This window comes from Oncorhynchus clarkii, chromosome 5, assembly GCF_045791955.1.
Source record: "Oncorhynchus clarkii lewisi isolate Uvic-CL-2024 chromosome 5, UVic_Ocla_1.0, whole genome shotgun sequence".
Lineage (NCBI taxonomy): Eukaryota > Metazoa > Chordata > Actinopteri > Salmoniformes > Salmonidae > Oncorhynchus > Oncorhynchus clarkii.
Genome location: NC_092151.1, coordinates 43276669 through 43292536, shown reverse-complemented (window position 1 = coordinate 43292536; position 15868 = coordinate 43276669). Strand labels below are relative to the sequence as shown.

At 41.0% G+C, this 15868-nt stretch overlaps 1 protein-coding gene across 1 annotated transcript in view; it reads left to right on the top strand.

The window, feature by feature from the left end:
• LOC139410049 (contactin-associated protein-like 4) overlaps positions 1 to 15532 on the top strand; it is a 199643-nt gene extending 184111 nt beyond the window's left edge. Inside the window, exons 20-24 of the mRNA XM_071155484.1 lie at positions 1816 to 1949; positions 5687 to 5774; positions 10946 to 11164; positions 11641 to 11712; positions 13963 to 15532. Coding sequence (XP_071011585.1) covers positions 1816 to 1949; positions 5687 to 5774; positions 10946 to 11164; positions 11641 to 11712; positions 13963 to 14162 — 713 coding nt within the window. The 3' untranslated portion in view covers positions 14163 to 15532. The remainder of the gene's footprint in view (positions 1 to 1815; positions 1950 to 5686; positions 5775 to 10945; positions 11165 to 11640; positions 11713 to 13962) is intronic.
• The last annotated feature ends 336 nt before the right edge of the window (positions 15533 to 15868 follow it).

Sequence of the window (15868 nt, the reverse complement as noted above, 5' to 3'; positions counted from 1 at the left end):
ACTTTCACTAGCGACTGTCTCACTCGAAGGTTAGCTACCTGGCTGTTTTATAGACGTGATATTAAAGTTATGGATTTTGATATCTCTCTAAGGTTATCTGGATGTTATATAGAAGTGACGTTAAAGTTATAAACTCAGCCAAAAAATAAATGCCCCTTTTTCAGTACCCTGTCTTTCAAAGATAATTTGTAAAAATCAAAATAACTTCACAGATCTTCATTGTAAAGAGTTTAAACACTGTTTCCCATGCGTGTTCAATGACCAATAAACAATTAATGAACATGCACCTGTGGAACGATTGACAAGACAGTAACAGCTTCACGACGGTGGACAATTAAAGTCACAGTTATGAAAACCTAGGACACTAAAGAGGCCTTTCTACTGACTCTGAAAACACCAAAAGAAAGATGCCCATTGTCCCTGCTCATTTCTGCATGAACGTGTCTTAGGCATACTGCAAGGAGGCATGAGGACTGCAGATGTGCCAGGGCAATAAATTGCAATGTCCGTACTGTGAGACTCCTAAGACAGCGCTACAGGGAGACAAGACGGACAGCTGATCATCCTCGCAGTGGCAGACCACGTGTAACACCACCTGCACATGATCTGTACATCCGAACATCACACATGTGGGACAGGTACAGGATAGGAACAACAACTGCCCAAGTTACACCAGGAACGCACAATCCCTCTATCAGTGCTCAGACTGTCCGCAATAGGCTGAGAGAGGCTGGACTGAGGGCTTGTAAGCCTGTTGTAAGGCAGGTCCTCACCAGACATCACCGGCAACAATGTCGCCTATGGGCACAAACCCACCGTCGCTGGACCATACAGGACTGGCAAAAAGTGCTCTTCACTGACGAGTCGCGGTTTTGTCTCACCAGGGGTGATGGTCGGATTCACATTTATCGTTGAAGGAATGAGCGTTAAACCGAGGCCTGTACTCTGGAGCCGGATCAATTTTGAGGTGGAGGGTCCGTCATGATCTGGGTTGGTGTGTCACAGCATCATCGGACTGAGCTTGTTGTCATTGCAGGCAATCTCAATGCAGTGCGTTACAGGGAAGACATCCTCCTCCCTCATGTGGTACCCTTCCTGCAGGCTCATCCTGACATGACCCTCCAACATGACAATGCCACCAACCATACTGCTCGTTCTGTGCGTGATTTCCTGCAAGACAGGAATGTCAGTGTTCTGCCATGGCCAGCGAAGAGCTCGGATCTCAATCCCATTGAGAACGTCTGGGACCTGTTGGATCGGAGGGTGAGGGCTAGGGCCATTCCCCCCAGAAATGTCCAGGAACTTGCAGGTTCCTTGGTGGAAGAGTAACATCTCACAGCAAGAACGGGCAAATCTGGTGCAATACATGAGGAGATGCACTGCACTACTTAATACAGCTGGTGGCCACACCAGATACTGACTGTTACTTTTGATTTTGACCCTGCTTTGTTCAGGGACACATTATTCAATTTCTGTCAGTCACATGTCTGTGGAACTTGTTCAGTTTATGTCTCAGTTGGTGAATCTTATGTTCATACAAATACTTACACATGTTAAGTTTGTTGAAAATGAATGCAGTTGACAGTGAGAGGACGTTTATTTTTTTGCTGAGTTTATATTTATCACTTGAAAGGTACCTGGATGTTAAGTAGACGTGATATTAAAGTTATGTCTTTATATATCTCTCAATGGCTACCTGGACGTTAAATATACGATAGTGTATATTACAGATGTGTCTCTATATCTCCTGAAGGTTACCTGGACTTTAAATAGAAGTTACTGTATATTCAAGTTTTGTCTCTATATCTCCTGAAGGTTACCTGGATGTTAAATACAAGCTGCAGAACAGTAGAGATGCTGAGGTATTCAGGACCAGCATTAGGAACTTGGCCAATGGACAACTTCACAGAGTCTCCATCAGGAGGATATCAGAGACTGTCAGTGTTCAGGTAATTTATTTTGTCACTATTAATGTAACTTATTCTCATTCAAAACAAAGACATACTCAGCAGTTACAGTGCATTCGGAAAGTATTCAGACCCCTTGACTTTTTCGACATTTTGTTACATTACAGCCTTATTCTAAAATCTATCTACATATAATACCCCATAATGACAAAACAAAAAGAGGTTTTTAGAAAAACATAAAATGAATATCACATTTACATAAGACCCTTTACAAAGGTGCTTTGTTGAAGCACCTTTGGCAGTGATTACAGCCTCGAGTCTTCTTGGGTATGACGCTACGATATTGGCACACCTGTATTTGGGGAGTTTGTCCCATTCTTCTCTGCAGATCCTTTTCATAATCGGTTGGGTTGGATGGGGAGCGTTGCTGCACAGCTATTTTCAGGTCTCTCCAGAGATGTTCGATCGGGTTCAAGTCCAGGCTCTGGCGCGGCCACTCAAGGACATTCAGAGACTTGTCCCAAAGCCACTCCTCCCCCAATTGATCAGTTTGGCTGGGCGGCCAGCTCTAGGAAGAGTCTTGGTGGTTCCAAACTTCTTCCATTTGAGAATGATGGAGGCCACTGTGTTCTTGGGGACCTTCAATGCTGCAGAAATGTTTTGGTACAGTTCCCCAGGTCTGTGCCTCGACACAACCCTGTCTCAGAGCTCTACGGACAATTCTTTAGACCTCATGGCTTGGTTTTTGATCTGACCTTATATAGACAAGTGTGTACCTTTCCAAATCATGTCCAATCAATTGAATTTACCACAAGTGGACTCCAATCAAGTTGTAGAAACATCTCAAGGATGATCAATGGAAACAGGATGCACCTGAGCTCCATTTCGAGTCTCATAGCAAAGGGTCTAAAATACATACACTACCGTTCAAAAGTTTGGGGTCACTTAGAAATTCCCTTGTTTTTGAAAATAATGTATAATGAAAATAATGTAAATAATTGTCCATTAAAATAACATCAAATTGATCAGAATACCGTGTGGACATTGTTAATGTTGTAAATGACTATTGTAACTGGAAACGGCTGACTTTTTATGGAATATGTACATAGGTGTACAGATACCCATTATCAGCAACCATCACTTCTGTGTTCCAATAGCACGTTGTGTTAGCTACTCCAAGTTTAGCATTTTAAAAGACTAGTTGATCATTAGAAAACCCTTCTGCAATTATGTCAGCACAGCTTAAAACTGTCAACAGTGAAGAGGCGACTCCGGGATGCTGGCCTTCTCGGACGAGTTCCTCTGTCTAGTGTCTGTGTTATTTTGCCCATTTTAATCTTTTCTTTTTATTGGCCAGTCTGAGATATGGCTTTTTGTTTGCAACTCTGCCTAGAAGGCTAGCATCCCAGAGTCGTCTCTTCACTGTTGACGCTGAGACTGGTGTTTTGCGGGTACTATTTAATTAAGCTGCCGGTTGAGGACTTGTGAGGCATCTGTTTCTCAAACTAGACACTCTAATGTACTTGTCCTCTTGCTCAGTTGTGCACCGGGGCATCCCACTCTTTCTATTCTGGTTAGAGCCAGTTTGCAGTGTTCTGTGAAGGGAGCAGTGCATAGCGTTGTACGAGATCTTCAGTTTCTTGGCAATTTCTCGCATGGAATAGCCTTAATTTCTCAGAACAAGAATAGACTTGATGAGGAAAGATATTTGTTTCTGGTCATTTTGAGCCTGTAATCTAACCCACAAATGCTGATGCTCCAGACACTCAACTAGTCTAAAGAAGGCCAGTTTTATTGCTTCTTTAATCAAGACAACAGTTTTCAGCTCCACTGTATTGCTGATCAATTTGATGTTATTTTAATGGACAATAAAATTGCATTTCTTTCAAAAACAAGGACATTTCTAAGTGACCCCAAACTTTTGAGCGGTAGTGTCTGTAAATAAGGTTTTCTGTTTTTTATTTGTAATACATTTGCAAAAATGTCTAATAACCTGTTTTCACTTCATCATTATGGGAGATTGTGTGTATATTGGTGAGGGATAAAATATATTTGATTCATTTTAGAATAAGCCTGAAACGTAACAAAATGTGGATAAAGGGATAGGGTCTGAATACTTTCCGAATGCACTGTACCTTAGCGCAGTGGTTCTCTCATGGGGTGCTAGTACTCCTTGGGGTACCTGGCCTATCCACAAGGTGTACTTGGGAAGATTCATAAGAACATAGTCCTGATGATTGGTTGTACATGAGGAGGTAATGCAAGCAGAGCAAAATGTAATTGAGTATAGCATAACCTAAAAAGATTCAGAACCACTTTCTTTTTGAAAGTCAGCAAGAGGCAAGTATAGACAAGTAGGTCTATATGCACTATATCTACACTGCTGAGCTGTAAATTTAAGTGTGTACATGTTAGCAGTGTGGGATCTGTGTCGTGGTCAGTGAAAGTAATTAAGAAATGAAAGAACATCACTCCCAGCCGATTTAGATATACAGTGAGATGTGATACAACTTGAGTGTGGTGGGATGAAGAGTGATGCAGGTTTTGCATACCGTAGTTCTGCTTCTTAAGACTGCAACTATCATGAAGTCAAAGTCCTTTGTCAACATCACAGTAAGCGACAACCCTAGGCTTGTGTTGCAGAGCTGTACATATTCAGAATGCACAGACACATTCCAACTCTCAGCCATTAAGCGGCCACACTCATTCACAATTTAAAGACATTTCGGGCAACATGAATGTCTCTGAAGAAGAAAGGGTGGAGAAAAGGAATAGGATAGAGAAGAGTATAAAGAAATCAATAGAAGTTTAAAATGTACAGTCGTCTTCCGAAGGGGTTGAAATCTGTGAGGAGACTGGCAGAATATTTTTTACATTTCATGAGTTGTAACACCAAAGTTGGTTGTCATTCTTCTCAGCCATTCTTCGAAAGACACACTTGGACAGCAAATTGATTTTTTTCCCATATATAGTAAACATGATTAATTAGATCATTCCAAATTTCTGTTCAGCATTGCCCTGATGTGAACGGAACCTGCCACTCTAGTTAACATGATATTAACCCCACTGCAGCACCCGTAGCTATTTTTAATTACAGTGTAAAGTTCTTAACTAAGCACTCTTCATTACAAATTGAAGATCAAGGCTTGCTGGGTATTTCCTGAAACAATCCAGGTAAAGTGTTTTTAAAAGCAGGGATCAACCCTTCTTTGAGGATTTGAACTACAGTACAGAAATCCAACTGTAACGGCAAGACCATACAAACACGCATATTTAGACACCCCATTTATGCACCTCGTAATGAAAGAGTGCATGTCCAATATGTGGGAATAATGTAATGCACTAGACTTCCATATAATTCTCATAGTGGACAACACTCGTTACTTCCATGCTTCTGACCACCCAACAACATGTTCGAGTCTGACTACGTCAACAACAAAAAAATCTATTTTGTTAAGCTACTGTTTGGCATTCTCAGCTAAACTGCATCAATTAGTGTACACTTCGAGTAGTAATCACATTTTCAATAATGTAAGTTCAACTCGAAAATCTGTCCAAGCTCTAGTACTACATTCCTTTTTTAATTGAATGGCAGAGACTGAACAGCCAAGCAATGATGTGTTTAAAGTACTTTGAAGAGCAGGGTTTAATTAAAACACTCTAAATGGAAGAGTACATTCTCCATCATCTGAAACATGAAAGTGTAAATTGTCTTTTTTTTTATCCCCAATTTGACTATTCAACAAAGTGTTTACAGGTTCTATTTTGCTTTTTTTTAGATTGACCAGCACAGAAGGGAAGACTTCAATCTCACATCTGATACAGAATTCAATGCTATCAAGTCAGTTGTCCTTGGGAAAGTGCAAGGTGAGAAATATACCGATGTACGATCTTAATTTGATCACTCTTTTGTTGCTGATAATTTTCCTGCACAGCAGGAAATGCAAACTTCTAGTGTATTCAAAGTTTAAACAGGCTTCAAAAGATTGTAATTTCCACTTTAACATGAAAAATACTTAATGGAAAATGTATCAACCCTTACAAAAAAATGGCCATTAATTATAATCCACATAATAATTCACATGTCCTGTTGCTGCATGATTATTTTTATGCTGTAGAAAACTGGCTCAAATAAAGACCCTACATCTGTATGACAGGATTATTAAAATGATGAAGGAGAAAAGAATGCTGAAAGGTGTTTGGCCGTGTCTCTCGAACACAGGACTAAAGAGCTGGTTACAATCCCACTCACCAGAAGCTTTTATATAAAATAGAAATATGAGTGGAATCATGATGTATTATTACGTGACTTTTAGTGCTATGTAGGAGGATGATAATCTGCTGGGGCAAATGCACATGTATTACAGTATTGTTTGTTCAGTCAGGCAATCAAAATTCGACATGACATGTTATGATTGGTGCATGTCTGTTTACTTAAAGTCTGAATAATATCGGCTTTATGCATTGTTATTGTCTATCACCTGCTTCAGAAATAGGGCACTTTATGCAGGTCTAATACCAATGTATTTGCTTCAAAATAGGACGTCTGTTTTCAATAGTAATGAGGAATGATTGAAAGGAACAGATGCAAATACAGCAGTTGCAGTCTAGTGCATTCTGAAACATTTTAACAAACAGAACAAGTAAAATAATGCTCTCATACTAGGCCAACCTACAGTGTATGTCAGATGCAAACCATTTCAATTAATCTGTGACAATGTCAAGAATGTCACAATGACAAAGTCATACAGTAGCTACTGTGACATTGTTATTGACTTCTTTATGACCTTTCAAGAAGCTCCATTAGTCTAAAATCGGAATAATCCAGTATAGCTCTGGGCTATAATGACATGTGGGGCTAAGGGGTCTGCTCTCTGGTCATGTGGGACACACACACCACACACGCGCACACAGACACAGCTCAGTGTTTTAACACCATAGTGCCCACAAAGCTCATCACTAAGCTAAGGACCCTGGAACTTAACACCTCCCTCCGCAACTGGATCCTGGACTTCCTGACAGGCTGCCGCCATGTGGTAAGGGTAGCCTATAACACATCTACCACGCTGATCCTCAACACGGGAGCCCTTCAGGGGTGTGTGCTTAATCCCCTCCTGTACTCCCTGTTCACCCACGACTGCGTGGCCAAGCACGACTTCAAAAGCATCATTAAGTTTGCCGACAACACAGCGGTGGTAGGCCTGATCACCGACAACAATGAGACAGCCTATAGGGAGCAGGTCAGAGACCTGACAGTGTGGTTCCAGGACAACAACCTCTCCCTCAACGTGGTCAAGACAAAGGAGATGATTATAGACTACAGGAAAAGGAGGGCCGAGCACTCCCCCATTCACATCGACGCGGCTGTAGTGGAGCAGGTCGAGAGCTTCAAGTTCCTTGGTGTCCAAATCAACAACAAGCTATCATGGGCCAAGGACACCAAGACAGTCGTGAAGAGGGCACAACAATGCCTATTCCCACTCAGGAGACCAGAATATTTGGCATGGGTCCTCAGATCCTCAAAAAGTTGTACAGCTGCACCATCGAGAGCATGGTTGCATCACTGCCTGGTATGGCAACTGCACGACATCCGACCACAAGGCACTACAGAGGGTAGTGCATACGGCCAAGCTTCCTGCCATCCAGGACCTCTATACCAGGCGGTGACAGAGGAAGGCTCCAAAATCGTCAAAGCCTCCAGTCACCCAAGTCACAGACTGTATTCCCTGCTACCTCGCAGTAAGCGGTACCGGAGCGCCAAGTCTAGGTCCAAAATGCTCCCTACAGCTTCTACTGTACACCCAAGCCATACGACTGTTGAACAATTAATCAAATGGCTACCGGGACTATTTGCATTAACGCCTGCATTAGCTGCTGCTACTTGCTGTTTATTATCTATGAATAGTCACTTTACCCCTACCTACAGTACCAGTCAAAAGTTTGGACACACCTACTCATTCAAGGGTTTTTCTTTATTTGTCTATTTCCTACATTGTAGCATATTAGTGAAGACATCAAAACTATGAAATAACACACATGGAATCATGTAGTAACCAAAAAAGTGTTAAACAAATCAAAATATATGTTATATTTTATATTCTTCAAAGTAGCCACCCTTTGCCTTGATGACAGTTTTCTACAATATTGGCATTCTCTCAACCGGCTTCACCTGTAATGCTTTTCCAACAGTCTTGAAGGAGTTCCCACATATGCTGAGCACTTGTTGGCTGCTTATCCTTCACTTTGAGGTCCAACTCATCCCAAACCATCTTAATTGGGTTAAGGTCAGGTGATTGTGGAGGCCAGGTCATCTGATGCAGCACTCCATCACTCTCCCTCTTGGTCAAATAGCCCTTACACAGCCTGGAGGTGTGATTTGGGTCATTGTCCTGTTGAAAAACAAATGATAGTCCCACTAAGTGCAAACCAGATGGGATGGCGTATTGCTGCAGAATGCTGTGGTAGCCATGCTGGTTAAGTGTGCCTACTAAATTAATCACTAGCATTGTCACCAGCAAAGCACTCCCAAAATATCAAATTTCCTCCTCCATGCTTCACGGTGGGAACCACACATGCGGAGATCATCCATTCACTCACTCTGCGTCTCACAAAGACACATCAGTTGGAACCAAAAATGTAACATTTTAAACACCGGTTTAATGTCCATTGCTCGTGTTTCTTGGCCCAAGCAAGTCTCTTCTTGTTATTAGTGTCCTTTAGTAGTGGTTTCTTTGCAGAAATTCGACCATGAAGGCCTGATTCAAGCAGTCCCCTCTGAACAGTTGATGTTGAGATGTGTCTGTTACTTGAACTCTGTGACGCATTTATTTGGGTTGCAATTTCTGAGGCTTGTAACTCTAAGGACCGTCCGTATCCTCTGCAGCAGAGGTAACTCTGGGTCTTCCTTTCCTGTGGCGGTCCTCATGAGAGCCAGTTTAATCATATCGCTTGATGGTTTTTGCGACTGCACTTGAAGAAACTTTAAAAGTTTCCAGATTGACTGACCTTCATGTCTAATGATGGACTGTTGTTTCTCTTTGCTTATTTGCCATAATATGGACTTGGTATTTTACAAAATAGAGCTATCTTCTGTATACCACCCCGACCTTGTCACAACACAGCTGTTTGGCTCAAACACATTAAAAAGGAAATAAATTCCACTATTTAACTTTAACAAGGCACACTTGTTAATTGAAATGCATTCCAATTGACTACCTCATGAAGCTGGTTGAGAGAATGCCAAGTGTGCAAAGCTGTCATCAAGGCAAAGGGTGGCTACTTTTATGAATCTCACAAATAAAATATTTTTTTACACTTTTTTGGTTATTACATGATTCCATGTGTGTTATTTCATAGTTTTGATGTCTTCACTATTATTTTACAAGGTAGAAAATAGTAAAAATAAAGAAAAACCCTTGAATGAGTATGTGTGTCCAAACTTTTGACTGTTACTGTACATGTACATATTACCTCAGTCTTACCTGTACCCCTGAACATTGACTCGGTACTGGTACCCCCTGTATATGGCCTTGTTATTGTTATTTTATTGTGTTACTTTTTTTTACTTTAGTTTTTTTCAAACCTGAGGCAGACAGTCCTTTAATATTTTCTGAACTCTTGTTTTTCTTAAAACTGCGTTGTTGGTTAAGGGATTGTAAGTAAGAATTTCACGGTAAGGTCGACAACTGTTGTCTACAGCGCATGTGGCAAATACAATTTGATTTGACACACACACACACACACACACACACACACACAGAGAGAGAGAGACGGAGCTCTATGGGAGTGTAGTGTATCTCAGATGACCTGAACCATGTTAACACGTGACCAGGTCCTCGCTCTTCTCTAACCCCTCCACCCTGCCGCAGTCTGTGTGTCATATCAGGATCAAAGAGCTGGCATGGAAGTGGTTTCAGTGTCCTTCCCAGCAACACCTGTCATCAATCACACTAACAAATTGACCTGTAATGAATGCAGAGGGGAGGGTGAGAGGAGTAGGAGAGGGGGAATGGGGTAGAGAGAGAGAGAGAGAGAGAGGAGTAGGAGAGAGACAGGGAGAGTCACAATGAGACTAGGTAGAGAGGGCGCGATAAAGAGAGAGCCACTCAGAGAGTGAGTGAGCGAGAGAGGGGATAAAGGCAGAGAGGGAGAGTGAGTAGGAGAGAGTCAGAGAAAGAAGGAGAGAGAAAGATGAGAGTATATCAATGAGGTCTGACAGGAGAAATAGCTATCTGGCTGTTGTAAGAAGGAAGGATACCTTCAGGATACAGTAGCAGTGTGATACAACGTGATGCTGTACAATGCCATCAGCTCACTGCCTTTAAGAGCACTTATAACCATGCAAATTCCCATCATAAAAATGCATAGTCATTGTCATTTGGAAGAGACAGTAACCCAGTTTCCCTGGCAAACATAGGGTTTCACTGGATCCAAGCCAGTCAAATGGAGGCAGTGTTTCTGGAGTCTCTCATTATCTTCTTTATGTCTAGATTCAGATTAAGAGTGTTTAATAGTACAGGGTTGCAGGTGTGATTGCAGTGTCCAGTGAAAATCTTAGGCTCTGAGCTCGAACATGCAGGACTAAATGAAATAAAATAATACATCATAACAACTGTGGCAGTGATTAATAAATAAACGTCCATTGGGGTGGAGGCAGATTAGACTGTTGAGGGGGGGGGTGACCATAAAGGGAGCAGCATGACCGATGAGGATGTGTGGGGACCAACTGAAAGAAAAATATCTATAATATACATATTAACAACTACAATAGTGTTGAATATCGTTGATGTGGGGGGAGGATGTCCCTAGGAGGAGCAGCATGTAAGGTAAGTGACCGTTGGGGGGGAAATGTCAATAGGGGGAGTAGCAGCTATTGTTAGCTGTCAATGAATTAGACTATCTGCCAAATCAATCAATAATACACTGAGAGAGAGCAGTGGATCCTACTCCTTTTACCCTAGACGATCACTATACCGGATCTCACTGACTGTTTCTGCATTTTTGTGTGTGCGTGCGTGCGTATGCGTTTGTGTGTTAAGAGTCTGGTGAGCTGGATCCAGAGATTGCCAGGCTAAACTCCCTGGGTTTCAGTGGCTGTCTGTCGGTGGTCCAGTTTAACTCCATCACTCCACTGAAGGCAGCGCTACTCTACCCAAACACCAGCCCAGTCATAGTGACAGGACCCCTAGCTGAGTCCACCTGTGGTTCCTCATCTCCAGCCAATACCTACCCAGCCGAAACCACACACCCCCTATCAGGTAAGAGGGGAGGATTCAAGTTATCCTTAGCTATTCTGGTGGGTGGAGTCTTTGGTGAAGGGCGGGACTCTCTCTCTTTCTGTTTGAGTGCTTTTTGTTTTGCTTTAACTCCACTTGAGAATCTCCACTTTTTTTCTGAACTGCTTTTCAAACTTTATCAAGGGCCCATTTAATGAGTACACCATCTTCCTTGATCATTAACTGAGAATGGAACTGATTACACTGTGGCAGATTAGTTAATTAATTTCTCCGAGAGAGATTTCTCATTTGCATCATCTTTCTTTCGTGGGCATCCTCATGCAGTTTATGACTGAGGGCGTAGTATTAAATGAACCCTGCATAGACTGATGATGACTTCTGCTACTGATTCCCTCTCTCTCTCTTTTGTCTTTCTTATCCTTCATTTTCTCCTCTATCTCTATTTCTTTTTCTGCTGTCTCTCGCTCTCTGTCTTTCTCTGCATCTCTCTGTTGTAGACCATTCAGGTACAGTAGGTACTGGTGAGCCTATAGTTAACGCAATCAAGAGTGACTCTGCATTGATTGGAGGTAACAGGAACATGTTTCTCATGTCACAATAAACCATAGTTGTATTTAGTGAAACAACATAATGGCAGGTATTAAATTATCCTGGTCAAAATAGAGAACGTTTGTCCTCCCGGGTGGCGCAGTGGTCTAAGGCACTGCACCGCAGTGCTAGCTGTGCCTCCAGAGATTCTGGGTTCGAGTCCAGGCTCTGTTGCAGCCGGCCGCGACCGGGAGACACATGGGGCGGCACACAATTGGCACAGAGTCGTCCGGGTTAGGGAGGGTTTGGCCGGCAGGGATATCCTTGTCTCATCGCGCACTAGCAACTCCTGTGGTGGGCCGGCCGCAGTGCACGCTGACCAGGTCGTCAGGTGTATGGTGTTTCTTCCGACACATTGGTGCGGCTGGCTTCCGGGTTGGATGGGCATTGTGTCAAGAAGAAGTACGGCTTGCCTCTCCCGTGTCCGTACGGGCGATGCGACAAGACTGTAACTACTACCAATTGGATAAAAATAAAAATAGAGAACGTTGAGGCTCACTTGCAAAATACACTCTGTAATTTTGGGACACTGAAGCATTTTTTTCTTCTTAAAACAAGAAGTATTTCAAAAGGGAAATCAAATGACTATGAGGTTAAAGTGCAGACTGTCAGCTTTAATTTTCATCCAAATTTGGTGAACCGTTTACAAATTACATAATGAGTGCTGATGGACATAATATCATACCCCTCAAAAAATGCTAACCTACACTGTTATTGTAATGGTGCGAGGTTCTTGGGGGTATGATATTTGTGCGACTGTAACTTTGTAACTCATCATTATTCACGATTCATTCAGGATGATCTGAGATCACGATAGCATCCACATTTAATGTAGAAGTGTTTATAAACACATTCTATTGTTATTTACAATAAAAGTTACTCCAAAATGACACAATACATTATTTAGCATTCATTTCTATTGGGCACAAAATAATCTGAAACACAACCAAAACAAAGAGCAAATGCATCTAACAAATGTGTAGAGTGACAAGCTTGATGTAATCATTGGGTGCTATGAATATTGGAACAAATATCATTTTTTACTACTTGAATACACAAATAAGTGAATTTGTCCCAATACTTTTGCTCCCCTAAAATGGGTGCACTATGCACAAAAAGTGATGTCATTTCTATACCCGAAATAGATGACAATACCCTCAAATTAAAGCTGACAGTCTGCACTTTAACCACAAATCATGTTTTGAGTTCAAATCCAAACTTTTGGAGTATAGAGCCAAAATAAGAAAAAATGCTTCACTGTCCCAATAATTACAGAGGGCACTGTATTAGTTTTTCTCAGAGACAACACTGTATAATTCCAATTTTAATTAAATAAATGAAATATTTCAGCAATTGATATGGCATATTTGCAGCATCACATCACACAAACTTTTAAGCGACCATCGCCACAGACTCAAAGTCAAGGTTGATTAATTCCCATCCGTTACAATTGCTGGAATGTAGAAAGTAGTTCAAAGTCGTCCTTATACAGGCTGATTCAGTGCCAAATGCACAAAGGACACCAAAACTAATTAAACGTTTAAATAAATTATTTGCTGATTAAGGAACTTTTTACAGCTATCTTCAAATACTTTGTCATTTTAAAACCACTGTAATATACCATTGAATTGGGTCTGGCCGTACTCTGGCTTCCTAATATGATATATCATTTTCTCTTGATAATGAAATGCACCATGCATAGCATAGCAGTGTACAAGGACTGTAGCTAAGGTTTATGAAATGAATGCCTGTGACATTTGCGAGAATTGAACTGGATTTCTTTGTGCCGTGCCTTGCACAGAGAGGAACCACGGCTTTCAGAAGCTTGCGTAATGCCTTTTTAGAGTTTAGATTAGCAACAGAAATCAGACAGGCTGGGTAATAGCAATGAAATACCCACAGGATACATTGCCATATTATTTCTGTTAAGGCTCCCATGCCATAGACAGATTTCACAGAGCAAAACGTGGAGTTGAGAAAGGCATTCATGTGGTCTCAAAGCCACTGTGCTTTCTCTGTCTTTGCTTCTGAAACCCATGCAGATGTCACAGTTACACAATGTATCATAATTGGTTGCTAGTTAGAATTCTTTAGTTGTTCTCCAAAAAAGACTATTCTCTTGTCAAAGTGCATTTTTTTCTGTAACAACATAAGGAATAGTGAATGTGAATTCATTTTGATTCAAAATAAGTGCCTTGTTTCGTAACTCAATATTTTGTACTCCTCTGCAGGTGTGATTGCTGTAGTGATATTTGTGATTCTGTCTGCGTTGGCAGTAATGGTAAGGTTCCTGTATCGACGGAAAGAGACGTTCCACAGCCAAGAACCCAAAAGCATCAAACCTGAGGCAGACAGTCCCGATTACCCTTTCCACAGCGAGCCCACCTCACAGAACGTACTAAGTGAAAACCAAAAGGAGTATTTCATATAGCTCCATCTGTCCACCCCCGGACTTTCTCAATTTTTGACTTATCCAGTGAATCTGATTAAGGAAGTACAGAAATGCCTTCCAAGCCCTAGAGACATTAATTACAGTCACAGTGCATTACACACATGCAGTAAAAGACCCTCAGCAACAGTCAAAACAAGATGGCTGACCAAAATGTGGAGAAGATAAAAAAAATATCCGATCAATTCGTCCATGTATTGTTTTTTCTTGTTTTACTGGGTGTTGTTTTTTTATATACTACACTGAACAAAAATATAAACACAACGTGTAAAGTGTTGGTTCCATGTTTCATGAGCTGAAATAAGAGCCCATAAATGTTCCATACGCACAAAAAGCTTGTTTCTCTGAAATGTTGTGCACAACTTTGTTTACTTCCCTGTTAATGAGCATTTCTCCTTTGTCAAGATAAACCATTCACCTGACAGGTGTGGCATATCAAGAAGCTGATTAAACCGCATGATTATTACACAGGTGCACTTTGGGACAATAAAAGGCCACTAAGATGTGCAGTTTTGTCACATAACACAATGCCACAGATGTCTCAAGTTTTGAGGGAGTGTGCAATTGGCATTTAATGTTAATTTCTCAACAATAAGTTGCCTCCAACATCACTTTTGAAGAATTTACAGTACGTTCAACCAGCCTCACAACCGCAGAGCATGTGTATGGCATCGTGTGTGCAAGCAGTTTGCTGATGTCAACGTTGTGAACAGAGTGCTCCATTGTGATGGTGGGATTATGGTATAGGCGGGCATAAACTACGGACAACGAACACAATTGTATTTTATCAAGTGGCAATTTGAATGCAACAAAATACCCTGAAGAGATCCTGAGGCCCATTTTTTTTTTAATGTATCTGTGACTAAAAGATGCATATCTGTATTCCCGGTTATGTGAAATCCATAGATTAGGGCCGAATGAATTTATTTAAATTGACTGATTTTCTCATATGAACTGTAACTCAGTAAAATCAATGAAATTGTTGCATGTTGTGTATATATTTTTGTTCAGTACAGGTACTGGTGATATGACACAGAAGTGTTAATGATATAGACATTGAAAGGTGTTGATACTGTCATTCATGGGACTGTAAATATTCTTAAAAATGTAAATGTTGAATTAATTAATGTCTTTATAACAATTGCTGTCTAATATTCTTCTCCGGTGATACAATACCTAAAAGATGATAATAACATACACTAGAGGGATTTATATGTACCTGCAGTATGGTTATGAAGATGAAAATAAATGTTTGGACTATTGAGTTGAAAATATTTTGCTATTATATTGATTAATGTTGGCTTCATGTAGTGTTAACATGTCTGAGCCATGCAGAATCCCTCTAAAGTACACTCCACATATAGTACTGTGTATTTACATATTTCCAATATGGCACACCAACTTTCTCTGGTACCACAGTAAAAGCATCAGATCAAACCAATCTACCAAAATACATATAACCCTTTAGAAATGGGTATGACTCAAGCAGAGGGGTGGGGGGAATCCCCCCCATCCCCCCTACAATTTGCACCCTGCATAGCAATGATAATTGAACAAATAACAATAACGAAAATTCCACTGACAAAACTTGTATGTTAATACAGTATTATGTTCCATTTTGGGGGGGGACTTTTCTGTACTTCAGACAGTTCCTTTGCAAGCATTACCTGTAATTTTATGTGCTTTCT